This window comes from Amblyraja radiata, chromosome 28 (genome assembly GCF_010909765.2).
Source record: "Amblyraja radiata isolate CabotCenter1 chromosome 28, sAmbRad1.1.pri, whole genome shotgun sequence".
Lineage (NCBI taxonomy): Eukaryota > Metazoa > Chordata > Chondrichthyes > Rajiformes > Rajidae > Amblyraja > Amblyraja radiata.
Window position 1 is genome coordinate 33,016,773 of NC_045983.1, and position 16,054 is coordinate 33,032,826.

General features: G+C 44.8%; 1 protein-coding gene across 1 annotated transcript in view; it reads right to left on the reverse strand.

The window, feature by feature from the left end:
• acaca (acetyl-CoA carboxylase alpha) overlaps positions 1-16,054 on the reverse strand; it is a 225,406-nt gene that overhangs the window by 191,063 nt on the left and 18,289 nt on the right. The window contains exons 3-10 of the mRNA XM_033046251.1: positions 13,683-13,815; positions 13,050-13,188; positions 11,189-11,298; positions 10,269-10,350; positions 8,243-8,341; positions 7,007-7,113; positions 1,508-1,618; positions 643-852 (exon numbers count right to left, since the gene is read on the reverse strand). Coding sequence (XP_032902142.1) covers positions 643-852; positions 1,508-1,618; positions 7,007-7,113; positions 8,243-8,341; positions 10,269-10,350; positions 11,189-11,298; positions 13,050-13,188; positions 13,683-13,815 — 991 coding nt within the window. The remainder of the gene's footprint in view (positions 1-642; positions 853-1,507; positions 1,619-7,006; positions 7,114-8,242; positions 8,342-10,268; positions 10,351-11,188; positions 11,299-13,049; positions 13,189-13,682; positions 13,816-16,054) is intronic.

The following is a 16,054-nucleotide window of genomic DNA, read 5'->3' on the forward strand; positions in this document are numbered from 1 at the left end:
AGCATAGAAACAGACCCTTTGGCCCACTGAGTCCACACTGACCATCGATCACCCGTTCACAATAGTTCTATGTTATCTCACTTTCTCACCCACTCCCTACACATTAGGGGCAATTTACAGAGGTAAATTGACCTTCATTCCCGCACATCTTTGGGATGAAACTGGAGTGCCTGGAGGAAACCCCTAATGTCACAAGGAGAACATGCAAACTCCATACAGACAGCACCCGAGGTCAGGATTGAACCCGAGTCTCTGTGAGACAGCAGTTCTACCACTGGTCTAAAGATTAAAAGATAAAATGTAATTAAAAAAAGGAACTGCAGATACCAAATCATATTCAAAGACGGGCACAAAATACTGGATTAACTGGTCAAGCAGCATCCTTGGAGAAAATAGATAGGTGGCGTTTTGGGTCAGGACCCAACTTCAGACTGATTGTTGAATGGGGGAAGGGACTGGATAAAGACCAGGACAAATCAAGGCCGGCAACAGATAACCTCAGGCAAGGTGGTTCCCTGAGAGGCCAATTGTTGACTAGAGAAAGGGATACATCGTAATGAATTGTGGAACAGGTTAACTGACTTTGTGGAGGAAAGGGAGCATGGGATTAAAGTTTAAAAGATAAAACGTCCCCGCTCTCACCTTCTCCATGTTGTCAAACACTGACGAAGTAGCAATTGTCGCTGGAGCTTCTTCGATAATCTTCTGGTGTCGCCGTTGAACTGAGCAATCGCGGCCAAATAAAGAGATTGCATTGCCGTAGTGATCTGCAAGGATTTGGACTTCGAGATGACGTGCATGTTTGGCAAGTCTCATCACAAAGATTGGAGAACCTGGGACTTCTGTTTGTACCTAGAATAAAAAGAGAAGTTCTTCTTGTGAAAATGATGTTCAGCAGAACAAAGAGTGGAATCATTGGTCCATTTCTAATAATGTAGACTTTAAATATTGTCGTTTAGGAAAGAGTCATTAAATTAAATATTCTGAAGTGCAAATACGAGGGAAGTCTGTCAATCGGAACATTTTATGTGATGGCAAGTTGGTTCAGCTCGGGTTTTATCACTCACAAAGAAACCTAGTCTCATTAATGAGGACGTTTTTCCTTTTACTATTGCCGGTATGCTGTTTATTTAATCGCAAAAGTAAACATACACCCATCGCATTAAGGCGGGGTTCATTGGCAAACGGCAGATGATGGCATCACCAATGTGCTACTGCAAACCAGCAGGCAAATGAACACTAAACACTTGAAAACAGACCCATCGGCCCACCAAGTCCATGCATGCCATCGATCATCCGTTCACACTAGTTCTATGTTATTCAACCTTTGCATCCTCTCCCTACACACTAAGACCAATTTACAGAGCCCAATCGACCTCCAAAAATGTACGCGTCTTTGGGATATGGGAGTAAATCAGAGGTAATTCAACTCAGAACTCTCATGTCTCGTGAAAAATTCTTCAAAGTGCAACCGAAGTTGACTTTATCATATATATTTCTCACCCACCTGTCTGTAAAGATTTGGGAAATCCTCAGCATTGTTCACCTTTCTTATCCCTTTTCCTCCACCTCCCTGTGAGGCCTTGATCATCAATGGGTAGCCAATGTCTTCTGCAGCCTGACGCATGTAATAAATAGATTAAAACAGTATAAAACGTACCAGGCAAGTGCCATATCACTGTACAAATCTAGACTGGGTGAATAAAATAACTGTTGTCCGGTAACTCTTACATTTGGTCATAGTGGGCTGCTTCTATCCACTTGTTGCTAAATCTGGGATTGCATTTATGTATGGTAATAATTTACTAAACTGTATGCAAAATAAAATAATTTCACTCTACCTTGGCACATGTGATAATAAAGAAACATTTTACTGGGAAGTTCAACTTGCAATTTAAACAATTGTTAAATTTACTGAGGCCAATTAACCTGCACATCTCTGGAATGTGGATATAAACCAGAACACCTGGAAAAATCCCATGCGGTCACAGGGAGAACGTACAAACATTGAGTCCGTGCTGACAATCACACTAGATTCAGATTCAGATTCAGAAAACTTTATTGTCTGTCGTAACAGAAAATCTTCTTTGACGTGGCTCAACATACAACCAGGACAATGTACTGTTAAGCAGTCATACAACACAGATTTCTGCGAGCACACACAGTGTGTATAGATCTTAAAAGCAAGTATAAAGATTAGAAACTATAAAAATAGACAAGATAAAAGTTGTGGATACATGTAAAGTAACAGTGCGTCAGGGTTAATTTGTCCCTTGTTCATTTTTTATTTAAGCTCAAGTTCAAGTAAGTTTATTGTCATGTGTCCCTGTATAGGACAATGAAATTCTTGCTTTGCTTAAGCACACAGAAAATAGTAGGCATTTACTACAAAACAGATAAATGTGTCCATATACCATGATATAAATATATATACACATGAATAAATAAACTGGTAGTGCAAATAACAGAAAGTGGTTGCTAATAATCAGAGTTTTGTCCAAGCCAGGTTTAATAGCCTGATGGCTGAGGGGAAGTAGCTATTCCTGAACCTGGTTGTTGCAGTCTTCAGGCTCCTGTACCTTCTACCTGAAGGTAGCAGGGAGATGAGTGTGTGGCCAGGATGGTGTGGGTCTTTGATGATACTGCCAGCCTTTTTGAGGCAGCGACTGCGATAAATCCCCTCGATGGAAGGAAGGTCAGAGCCGATGATGGACTGAGCAGTGTTTACTACTTTTTGTAGTCTTTTCCTCTCCAGGGCGCTCAAATTGCCGAACCAAGCCACGATGCAACCGGTCAGCATGCTCTCGACTGTGCACCTGTAGAAGTTAGAGAGAGTCTTCCTTGACAATCCGACTCTCCGTAATCTTCTCAGGAAGTAGAGGCGCTGATGAGCATTTTTGATAATTGCGTTAGTGTTCTCGGACCAGGAAAGATCTTCAGAGATGTGCACCCCCAGGAATTTGAAGTTCTTGACCCTTTCAACCATCGACCCGTTGATATAAATGGGGCTGTGGGTCCCCCTCCTACTCCTTCCAAAGTCCACAATCAGTTCCTTGGTTTTGCTGGTGTTCAGGGCCAGGTTATTGCGCTGGCACCATATGGACAGTTGCTCGATCTCTCTTCTGTACTCTGACTCATCCCCATCAGTGATACGCCCCACAATAGTGGTGTCGTCAGCGAACTTGATGATGGAGTTCGCACTGTGGTTCGCTACGCAGTCATGGGTATAGAGTGAGTACAGCAGGGGGCTGAGCACGCAGCCTTGAGGTGCTCCCGTGCTGATTGTTATTGAGGCTGACACATTTCCACCAATACGAACAGACTGTGGTCTGTGGACGAGGAAGTCGAGGATCCAGTTGCAGAGGGATGCGCAGAGACCCAGTTCTGCGAGTTTGGTAACCAGTTTGGAGGGGATGATTGTGTTAAATGCCGAGCTGTAATCAATGAATAATAGCCTGACATATGAGTTTTTGTTGTCCAAGTGGTCCAGTGCGGAGTGGAGGGCCAGCGAGATCGCATCCACCGTTGATCTGTTGTGGCGGTACGCGAACTGCAGTGGGTCCACGTTTTTGTCGATGTAGGAGTTGATTTGCTCCATGATCAACCTCTCAAAGCACTTCATCACCATCGGCGTTAGTGCCACTGGTCGATAGTCATTGAGGCACGTCACCTTACTCTTCTTGGGCACCGGTATAATTGATGCCCTTTTAAAGCAGGTGGGGACCTCAGACCTCAGAAGTGAGTGGTTGAAAATGTCCGTAAAAACTCCCGCCAGTTGGTCCGCACAGGTTTTTAGAACACGGCCGGGTATACCATCAGGTCCAGGTGCTTTTCGGGGGTTCACCCCTCTGAAGGATTTCCTGACATCGGCCTCTGTGACTGAGACTGAAATGCCATCACAGCGAATGGGGGATCGGGAAGGCACATCAGTATTCTCCCTGTCAAAGCGTGCGTAAAACGCATTGAACTCGTCAGGGAGTGATGTTACACCGGCATTCGAGCTGCCTCCTGGTTTTGCCTTGTAGGAGGTGATTGCATTCAGACCCTGCCACAGCTGCCGAACATCTGTCTCGTCCTCCAGTTTGGAGCAGAAGTCCCTTTTGGCCTTTTTGATGGCCTTACCAAGGTCGTATCTGGTCTTCATGTAGGCCACTGTATCGTTGGATGTGAATGCCCTGTGTCTGGACTTCAGGAGAGTGCGGATCTCAAAGCTCATCCAAGGTTTCTGATTGGGAAACACTCGGAAGGTTTTTGTAGGGATGCAGTCCTCCACACATTTCTTTATGAAGTCTGTAACGACTGTGGCATATTCGTTCAAGTCCGTTGCCGAGTCCTTGAACATTGCCGTCTACAGACTCCAAACAGTCCTGGAGTTGTTCTTCTGCCCCCCCCCCCCCGACCAGCTCTGTGCTGTCCTCACTTCTGGGGGTGCGCTCTTTAATTGCTGCTTGTAGGCAGGAAGAAGCAGCACCGCGGTATGGTCGGACTTACCGAAGTGAGGGCGAGGGATAGAACGATAGGCATTCTTGATGGTGGTGTAGCAGTGGTCGAGGGTGTTAGGTCCTCTGGTGCAGCAGGAGACATGTTGGTGGGAGTGATTTCTTGAGGTTCGCCTTATTGAAGTCCCCAGCAATGGTGGTAAATGCCTCGGGGTAAGACGTCTGGTGTTTGTTGACCACGGCGTGCAGCTCCTCCAGTGCCAGACGGACGTCTGCCTGGGGTGGGATGTAGACCGCGGTCAGGATAACGGAGGTGAATTCTCTCGGGAGGTAGAAGGGACGGCACTTCACCGCCAGATGTTCGAGGTGTGGAGAGCAGGAGTTGGACAGGACTGCCACGTCGGAACACCACGCAGAGTTGACCATGAGGCAGACGCCCCCTCCTCTCCCTTTCCCAGATGCCAGGGTACGGTCCATGCGGTGGATGGAGAACCCTTCAGGCTGGACCGCTGAGTCTGGGGAGCTGGGGGTGAGCCATGTTTCTGTGAAACAGAACACAGAGCATTCCCTCAGCTCCCTTTGATAAAGCAGTCTTGCCCTTTTGGCCTTGTTTATGGCAATGGGTATGAATGGGTTTTTGTGGATGTTTTTCTTGGATAGGGGGACTTTATATCGGCGGCCTGATGGCAGAAGTTGGAAGGACTTGAGCAGGGGGTGGGATGGGATCCTGTGTAATGAGGTTGGCTTTCCTTTTAACTGCCTGGGTGTGGAGTACTGATAATTGATTTTGAATTTTGCCAGTTATTTTGCTTGCTTGATTGATGATCCGGGAAAGCTTTGATTTGTCTTTGACAGAGGTGAGGGTGAACCAGGATGTGATGTTAAAGGTGAGTACAGATTCTATAAGTGATTTATAGACAGCTGTTAAAATGTCCTGTCTGACATTTATCTATGTTATCCCACTTTCTCAGCCACCCTCTACACTTCACGGGCATTTTTGATGAGGCCAATTAACCTACAATTAACCTGCACATCCTTGGGACATGGAAGGTTAACCGTAGCACCTGGAAGAAACCCACGCGTTCACAGGGAGAACATGAAAACACCACACGGACAGCATCCGAGGTCAGGATCGAACCCAGGTCTTTGGCGCTGTGAGGCAGCAGCTCTACCAGCTGTGCCTCATTTGGCTTCTCACATTTTAACAACACCTCAAGTTTAGTTTATTTTAGTTACCGAGGTAGTGAAAAGCTTTAGTTGCGTGCTATCCAGTCAACAGAAAGAAAATACACGATTACAATCGAGCCATCTGCAGTGTACAGATACATGATAAAAGGAATAACGTTTACTCCAAGATAAAGCCCAGTAAAGTCTGATCAAAGATAATCTGCGGGTTACCAATGAGGCAGATAGTAGCTCAGGACTGCCCTCTAGTTGTGGTGGGATGGTTCAGTTGCTTGATAACAGCTGGGAAGAAACTGTTCATGAATCTAGAGGTTGTTTAATAATAATAATAATAATATATCTTTTATTGTCATTGCACGTCAGTGCAACGAGATTTAGTGTGCAGCTCCACTGATGTACAAGAAAGGTAAATAAATACAATACATAAATAAACAAGCTGAATTGATTGACGTGACCATCTGAGGGAGACTGTCCAAAGGGGGTGGGTGGGGGGGAACTCATTAGGGCCGGTTCAGAGCCGCTATAGCTCTTGGGATAAAACTGTTCCTGAGTCTAGAGGTTCGGGCGTAGAAGGCCTTGTAACGTCTGCCGGAGGGAAGTAGTTGAAACAGACCGTGGCAGGGGTGTGATGAGTCCTTATGGATGCTGAGGGCCTTCCTGAGGCACCGCGTGTGGTAGATGCCCTCCAAGGCTGGTAGCTCTGTCCCGATGATCCGCTGCGCTCTGTTGACGACGCGCTGAAGAGCTCTCCTCTCCGCCTCCGTGCAGCTGAGATACCACACAGAGATGCCATACGTTAGTATGCTCTCTGTGGTGCAGCGGTAGAACGTTGTCAGCAGCTGTTGGGGCAGACCAGTCTTTTTTAATGTCCTCAGGAAGAACAGTCGTTGCTGTGCCTTCTTGACCAGCGCGGCGGTGTTTGTGGACCATGTGAGGTCTTCTGAAATGTGAGTGCCCAGAAACTTAAAGCTGGACACTCTCTCCACACTTTCCCCGTAAATGGAGATTGGGGCGTATTCTCCAGAATGGGACCTCCTGAAGGAAGGAACTGCAGTTGCTGGAAATCGAAGGTAGGCAAAAATGCTGGAGAAACTCAGCGGGTGAGGCAACATCTATGGAGCAAAGGAAAAAGGCAACGTTTCGGATCGAGACCATTTTGGCCCGAAACGTTGCCTTTTTCCTTCGCTCCATAGATGCTGCCTCACCCGCTGAGTTTCCCCAGCATTTTTGTCTACCTGAATCTAGAGAAGTGCTTTTTCACTCTTCTGGTTGGGATGTTATGAGGGGATAATTGACCATTATTTTGCCGTGCAGACACCGCTGCCGCAGTTACTGTAACAGTGCCCCAGACTATAGATAGTGCAGAAATATTTACCCCTCACCTTCATACCACTCTCCACATCTGCAATGCAGCCTTTCTCGTACAGCTCAGAAGGAACGCTCATGATCAGTTTCAGAGGTTTAGTTTCTGTCCAATCAATAATCAGGCCTTGAAAACAAAAGTGAGGCAATTGAATGCCACTTACATGTCCAGAAATTATTTGCTGTAAATACCGTTGGCGGAATGGGTTTAACGAGAGTAGCACAGGTTTCCAAGAAGTAGGCATTGGCAGTTCACTTGGATAGTTCAAAAATAGGCAATAAACAACAGGTGCAGGAGTAGGCCATTCGGCCCTTTGAGCCAGCACCGCCATACAATGTGATCATCCCCAATCAGTATCCTGTTCCTGTCTTCTCCCCATATCCCCTGACTCCGCTATCTTTAAGAGCCCTATCTAGCTATTGTTGTGATACACGAGCATAAAGAATAGGAGACACGATGAACTGCAGGTGCTGGAACATTGAGCAAAGTACCCAGTGCTGAAGTAACTCAGCGGGGCAGGCTGCATTTGTGGAGGGAATGGACAGACAACATTCTAAAGGAAGCCTTTTTCAGACTAATTGGAATAGGAATCTTGCTTGCAACAGCGTCACAGGTACAAAGACTCAGACGACATTTCGAGACATAATTAAATATACATAGATAAGCAGATATACGGATCACATGCAGGCAGATGGGATTAGCTAGATAGGCATCACGGCCGACACAGTAATGGTGGCCAAAGGGCCTTGTCCTGCAGTGTACTGTTCATTGTTCTATCCCCTATTTACTGCATTTGCAGTTTTCTTGTTGGCCTTGAATAATTGAAACTTCTTTCAATGCCCTTTTCAGACAGTTAATTCTGCATGGAAACAGGCCCTTCGGCCCAACTTGCCCACACCGGCCAACATGTCCCAACTACACTGGTCCCACTTGCCTGCGTTTGGTCCATATCCCTCCAAACCTGTCCTATCCGTGTACCTGTCTAACTGTTTCTTACACGTTGGGATAATTCCAGCATTTAACCTCCTTAACCTGCAAACCTCTTCTGACACTAGGCAGTACGGAAATTGAGGCTCAATACCTTTTGTTATGATTGATTCGAAATAAAAGAGTTGAAAATTAAAACTTATCATACATTGTCAAGCCACAGGAGTTTATTATTACACAACTTTCACAGTTTTAGGAAGAAGGTTCCTTGTCCAGTTGTCCAGGTTAAAGCACACACATCTTTGATTTATTAAGATCAATGTCTTACCGCTGCCACTCCAGGGGAGAGTGGGAATTCCTGCTGTCTGTGCTACGATAGAAGAAGCAATTTTATCTCCCAGTGCCCACATAGCAAGACTCGGGGGACCTGAAGAGAAGAGAAAGTGCTTTCAGCAAAGTTCAACCATGTTTACAAAGCCAGAAAATAATACAGTGGATCTCACCAAAGAGTTCATTAACCCCACTGGTAATTTCATAGGACTGAATTAAGATACAGTCTACTCACAATGCAGGCTCCTGAGAGTGAGGACAAAAAGATGGGGTCAAATTGTACTGATTAAATCAGGAGTCAAGAGTAATGAAAGTACCACCTGACAGCACTAATGTGCTTTACATCATTGGCCAGTGAGGGAAACAAAGGAAATGCCGATAATGTACACAGTGAGAAACTCAGAAATGGTATTTTTAAGGATTCACTCACAATAGTAAGAAAGTAATTCTATATTGTATCTGTAACCTACATTATGGCGGGGCAGTCATATGTTGAGAGAATGGAGCGGGTGGGCTTGTATACTCTGGAATTTAGAAGGATGAGAGGCGATCTCATTGAAACATAAGATTATTAAGGTTTTGGCACGCTAGAGGCAGGAAACACGTTCCCAAGGTACACAAAAAAGCTGGAGAAACTCAGCGGGCGCAGCAGCATCTATGGAGCGAAGGAAATAGGCAACGTTTCGGGCCGAAACACTTCTTCAGACTGATCGGGGGTGGGGGGGCCGGGGACAAGAAAGGAAAAAGGAGGAGGAGCCCGAAGGCTGGGGGATGGGAGGAGACAGCAGGGAGACTGAGGAAGGGGAGGAGACAGCAAGGACTAACAAAATTGGGAGAATTCGATGTTCATGCCCCCAGGATGCAGACTGCAACCGCAAGAGATGCAACACTTGTCCCTTTACCTCCCCCCTCGACTCCGTTCAAGGATCCAAGCAGTTGTTCCAGGTGCGACAGAGGTTTACCTGCATCTCCTCCAACCTCATCTATTGCATCCGCTGCTCTAGATGTCAGCAGGTCTATATCGGTGAGACCAAGCGGAGGTTGGGCGATCGTTTCGCCGAACACCTCCGCTCGGTCCGCAATAACCAAGCTGACCTCCCGGTAGCTCAGCACTTCAACTCCCCCTCCCACTCCGTCTCCGACCTCTCTGTCCTGGGTCCCCTCCATGGCCACAGCGAGCAACACCGTAAATTGGAGGAACAGCACCTCATATTCTGCTTGGGGAGTCTGCATCCTGGGGGCATGAACATCGAATTCTCCCAATTTTGTTAGGCCGGTTCTCAAGATGTTTTCAAGAGAGAGTTAGATAGGGCTCTTAAAGAGAGCGGAGTCAAGGGATATGGGGAGAAGGCAGGAACGGGGTACTGATTGTGGATGATCAGCCATGATCACATTGAATGGCGGTGCTGGCTCGAAGGGCCAAATGGCCTACTCCTGCACCTGTTGTCTATTAGCATTAATAACACAAGGCTCCACTGTCATTTAAACGAATTACTGAAACACAGTCACAAAAGGTTATCTGAAACTTCTGTCATTCAAGTAGACGATCTATCGACTCTAGCGCTGTGCCACCGTGTTGCCCTGTTCCTCTTTTTGCAAAGAATTGTATGTCCAGGAACCACCCGGTGACTTGCACACCCAAGACAGGATGATACTTCAATGCAAACAGCACTTCATTTCTGGAGCTGCCATCTTCTGTCAAAAGAGTCTGAGATGGGACGTCTTGGTCGGCATGGACGAGTTGGGCCCAAGGGCCTGTTTAGTTGTATATCAAAAAATAAACAGTTGCTTATCTTCACCAACTTTAATCCCTCAATCAAAAAACTGCTAACATGCATCTAATTTATAATTTCAAGATTTTCCCGTGCCAGTCTACAACATTTATATCCAAAGTCACTTGTGTATTGTTCATAACATTCCACAAACACAAAAAGTGTTGTGGGTGCAAAACTATGTTTCCTTCCTAATATTCTTCTATAGATAGATTAAGCAGGGACCAAGGCAGTCGAAATAGCATTTCTTACCAATGAACGCAATGCCATGTTTACATAATAGTTCTGGTAGTTTAGGATTCTCAGAGGCATGACCCCAGCCAGCCCACACTGCCTGTAAGCAGAAGAGATAAGTTTTTAATTACTTTGCATAGAAAATATTCCACGTAACACAAAATAAATAATTGCAAGGAAAACAGAAAAAAGTGATGGTGTAACTCAGCGGCTCAGGCAGTATCTCTGGGGAATAAAGATGGGTGATGTTTTGGGTCTGGACCCTTTGGACTTCAGAGATATAGTGTGGATAAAGGCCCTTCGCCCCACCGAGTCCATGCCGACCAGTGATCACCATTTACCCTAGCACTATCCTACACACTAGGGACAATTTTACAATTTTTTATCGAAGCCAATTAACATGCAAACCTTTGGAGTGTGGGAGGAAACCGGAGTACCTGAAGTAAACCCATGTCCAGACTCTGCAGATAGTAACTGTAGTCGGGATCGAACCCGGGTCTCTAGCGCTTTGAGGCAGAAACTAACGCTGTACCACCGTACCGCGCTTCTTCAGACTATGAAGTCCCGACACGAAACATCACCCATTCATTCATTTTCTCCAGAGATGCTGCCTGTCTCGAGTTTCATAAAAGGCCCGGCTGTACGGAATAACCTACTGCTCTTATCCTGGCTGCAAGTGTGGTGACTACACTCCCACCGGAGCCGAAGAAGAAAATGAGAGGAGAGATGAGCAGGAAAATAATTAAGATTATAAATGCCAATGAAAAAGTTACAGAAGCATCTCAGGTAGATGGATTGTGGATGAAAACAGAAAAAGGAATAAAGAGTTCAAGCTATTTTGAAAAGCAGGGCATTTGTACATTATAATTGTCCCAAAAGAAACCAACTCAAGATAAGTGTAAACTGAGACAACTTTGTAGATGCATTTCCAACAGTACCTGGACTGGGATGCGTTTTGCTATATCCAGGATCAGTTCAACATTTGCATAGTTATTATTGTTTGGTCCTCCTGGTACAGGAACATAGTGGTCTGCCATTTTAATGTATTCTGCAAGCAAAGCAAACATTTCAACACAACTTAAAATACCTGAGACAAACCATCATAGTGCAAATTCATTATTATAGTTTAGTTTAGAGATGCAGCATGGAAACAGACTCTTCGACCAAATCCACACCGATCAACGATCACCACATACACTAGATCTATTCTACACACTCGGGACTATTCACAGAAACCAATTAACTTACAACCCCACACAGTGATTAATGAATGTCCAAAGTTTTGCTGTGCTTGATATTTTAAAGTGCGCACTTTTATGGCATTCAACAGGCTACCAACTGGTCACTTCCACGTGACAGACTAATGTTCCTTGTTCACACACTCACAATTTTCTCCTTCATCTCTGCGACTTGCTGGCAGATGGTTCCGCTTGCACTATTTCTCTATTCCTTTTGCAAAATAATAAAAACCGTGCAAGAGTGATCTCCTTGAACCTGCTCGTCATAAAACAGCACAGCACAAGAACACAGCCCTTCGTCCCACAATGTTTGTACCGAACATGATACTGTCATTATCCACCTGCGCATAATCCATATCCCTCCTTTCCCTGCGTATCCAAAACCCTTTTAAATCAGAGGCTGTGTTATGACCTGATAGAAGTTGAGGCAATTATGATTCACCAAAGGTTCACCAGACTGATTCCTGGGATGGCAGGACTTTCATATGAAAAAAGACGGGATAGACTCGGCTTGTACTCGCTAGAATTTAGAAGATTGAGGGTGGATCTTATAGAAACTTCTTAAGGGGTTGGACAGGCTACATGCAGGAAGATTGTTCCCGATGTTGGGGAAGTCCAGAACACGGGGTCACAATTTAAGAATAAGGGGGAAGTCTTTTAGGACCGAGATGAGAAAAACATTTTTCACACAGAGAGTGGAGAATCTGTGGAATTCTCTCCCGCAGAAGGTAGTTGAGGCCAGTTCATTGGCTATATTTAAGAGGGAGTTAGATGTGGCCCTTGTGGCTAATGTGGCCCTTGTGGCTAAAGAGATCAGGGGGTATGGAGAGAAGGCAGGTACAGGATACTGAGTTGGATGATCAGCCATGATCATATTGAATGGCGGTGCAGGCTCGAAGGGCAGAATGGCCTCTACTCCTGCACCTATTTTCTATGTTTCTATGAGAGGCATAGAAAGGGTAGACAATCACGATGTCTTTCCTCGGTTGGAAATGTCAAATACTGGAGACATAGCTTTAAAGATGAGGGGGACAAAGTTTAAAGGAGTTGTGCAGGGCAAGTTTTTGTTATTACACAGTGGAAGTGGCAGTGGTAGCAGATACAATAATGGCATTTCAGAGTCGTTTAGATAGGCAGGGAATGGAGGAATATGGATCACGTGCAGGTAGAGGAGATTAGCTTAATATGGCAGCATGTTCAGCACAGACATTGAGGGCTGAGGGCTTGTCCCTGTACTGTACTGTTCTATGTTGATCTTATTTAAAATCCTGATGCATATATCTAAGTTCACATTGAATTCTAACACCCACTGAGCTTGTTGACTCTCTCAATTTGGCAATACTTTCTCTTAATTTTTAAATCCTTCTCTGGTCACGTGCTTATTCAACTCCATAAATTCTCCCGTGTCATACAATCCTCAGATCTCAATATTACTCCAGTGCTCACCCTCTACCTGTGCTCTATTTTCAGTTGCTGAATTGTTGAATTCCTTCCGTATCTCAAGTAATCTGGTGTGTTTTCCCTTAAGAACGTCTCCAGGTGATATTGCACATAAACTGACCTGCGTTAGCTTTCAGGTCTTCTGGTGTAACCATGACAACAAATCGAATGGCACGCTCGTTCCTGAACATTTCATAAGACCAGCGTCGTATGGATCTCATGCACTTCACGGCAGCAATACCATTGTTAGCAATCAGAACCTGTTGGACAGTCATAGCAAGTTACTAGCTAGGATGGGAACTCGAAGAGTAAACTTAGATGGTAGGTTTAGATTTATTATTCTCCCGTGTACCGAGGTACAGTGAAGAGCTTTGTTTTACATGCGATCCACATAATGCACAACATTTCCTTAAGAAAATATAACATAGAACTAGTGTGATGGATGGTTAGCGTGGACTCTGTGGGCTGCATGGCCTGTTTCCATGCTGTGTCTCTAAACTAAATTAAACATGTTACACAAGAGAGGTTTGATGGACTAAGTAGACTTTTGCACTTAAGATAGCATCCAGCCATTTGACCAAACCTTGGACACTCATCTTTAATATATCTTTTGTTCAAAAATGGACAATGCTTCTTTCGCCATGGTCCGTTTAACACAATTAATTAGAAGGCATAACAATATCGTGGCTTTTTAGTCTGTTCCAGTTCACATGTCTGACTAAAGATAGAAAGCTTGAGAAAATGTCTCGCTTACCTTTTCAATAACTTTATTGCCGCCGAAGCGAGTTACAAATTCAGCTGGGGAAGCAACTGTGAAGTCTCTCTGTAGCTCCAGCTTCTTCTTGTCCCGTCCTTGTTTCATCAGATGCAATCCCGACATGCTTGGCCTGTGGCGATAAGGAGAATCTATCAAGGCTCGTGTACAAGGTTGGTTTAGTTTTTACAGATACAGTGTGGAAACAGGCCACTTTAGCCCGCCAAGTCCACACTGAACAATGGTAACCCATATACCAGTTCTACACTACACACTAGGGACAATTTATACTAGCCAATTAACCTACAAATCTGCACGTCTTTGGAATGTGGGAGGAAAACAAAGCACCCAGAAAAAACCCATGCGGTCACAGAGGGAACATACAAATTCCGCACCCGTAGTCAGGATCAAACCAGGTTCTCTGGTGCTATAAGGCAGCAACTCCGGGTTGCTGGGCCAATTGTAATCATGTATTGTCTTTCCGCTGACTGGTCAGCATGCAACAAAAGCTTTTCACTGTACCTTGGTACACATGACAATAAAATGATGACTAACTCAACCACTGCGCCAACTGGCGGTCGCAGTCAAGATCGCAATTTAGAGAACAAACTGAATAATACTTCAGTTGAAATTCCTGCTCAGTACAAGACCAGGAAAATGGGCCTGGTGCAAAAGAGAATAAAACTCTCAGACACAAGGGACTACAACTTCCGCTTTGCTCTACCTATTTTACTTGAGTTTCAACTGATTAATGTACAGAATATCTAATTTGCAAAACAAAGCTTTCCACGGTACACGAGTCAATAATAAACCTAAACATAAATCTACAGCTGCTTGTTTACAAACTGCTGGATTGGCTCAGCAGGTCAGTCAGCATCTCTGGAGAACATGAATATGTGACGATTCAGGTCGGCCCCTTCGGACGTCTGAAGAAAGATCCAGCCCTGAATCGGCGCTTCTCCATGTTCTCCAGAGATGCTGCCTGACCTGCTGAGTTACTCCAGCACTAGAGGTATGGAAAGTTACAGAAATGTTTCCCTCTCTGCTGATTCTGTCTGGAAAAGTGTCTCGACTCGAAACATCACTTACTTATTTTCTCCAGAAATGCCGTCTGACTGGCTGAATTACTCCAGCATTTTGTGTCTATCTTTGGTGAAAACCAGCATCGGCAGTTCCTTCCTACACATTCTGTCCCCTCCATAGATGCTGCCTGACATACTGAGTTCCTCCAGCACTTTGTGTTTCGCTCAAGATTCCAGCACCCTTGTATCTCCTTTGTCTGATGAAAAGGTCTATTCCTTGAACTCTCTGCATTTCCCCACCAAGAAAAAGATGCTGCATTTTGAAAGTAAAGACATTTACTCCCTTCTTTGCATGATACTGTTGGAGACTTAGCCATTAAATACATTCACATCATGACAAACAGAAAAGATCCTTGACAGATGGCCACTTAGACAAGGTGTTAAATTCCACTGAAATAGCATTGCCAGAAAGTTAAAAAAAGCAAATCGGTCAATATTCCCCATCTTCATTAAAAATAAGTGACCTTTGCTGCAATACACTTGCTCTGCAGACTTCAAGTCCAGCGAAATGCTAACCTTGAATAAAACACCTTCCATAGTTTAATCGTTTACCATCTGAGTTTTTACATGAAGCAGGGCACTGGATAAATAAAGCTTTCAGGGCAGGAAGAAAAGTGAAATCATTTCTAAGTGCCTGATCAATTAATAAGGGAACGGTCATTTGATGGGTGCTGCATCCTTGGCATCAGTCAAATGAGCATTGCAGAAGCCGAACACACCTGCGTCTCACCATCCAGGACCCTTAGAGGGACGACAAGAGTCACATAATCTCTGCAAGGTTTAGAACTTAACTCATTCAGCGACAAGCAGACATGCACTTCACATTTTTATTCTGTAACCTAACCACTTACTAACCGCCGTAGTAAGTAGTATATCATCCTCTGGTTCTCCCCTCCAGACTCGTCAATGATTAGTCGAGTGTCACCAGCTTCCAGACTCGGAAAAATTGTACATGATTTACCGAATACAGTTAGTCAGCCTGAAGATAAAATATTTTACTTTTGACGAGTAAGTCCCATTGCACCGATATTGTTCTCCCTGCATCTCTGGATGAACGTTGCTGCATTAATAACCAACTCTGGCTCTCATTCAAACCCACGCTCATAACAGCAAATGGCTATAACTTAAAATAATGACGCAGTCTGTCTGTTGCAGCCATGTCATAGCTGAGCGGGGCTAGTGACGTTCCGAAGAACTGTATAGCTCTGACAATAAAAATAACCATGCTTTTGCAGCCAATTACAGCTCTGCCTCTGTCAACAAATTAACTCACATCTTGGACAAATATAA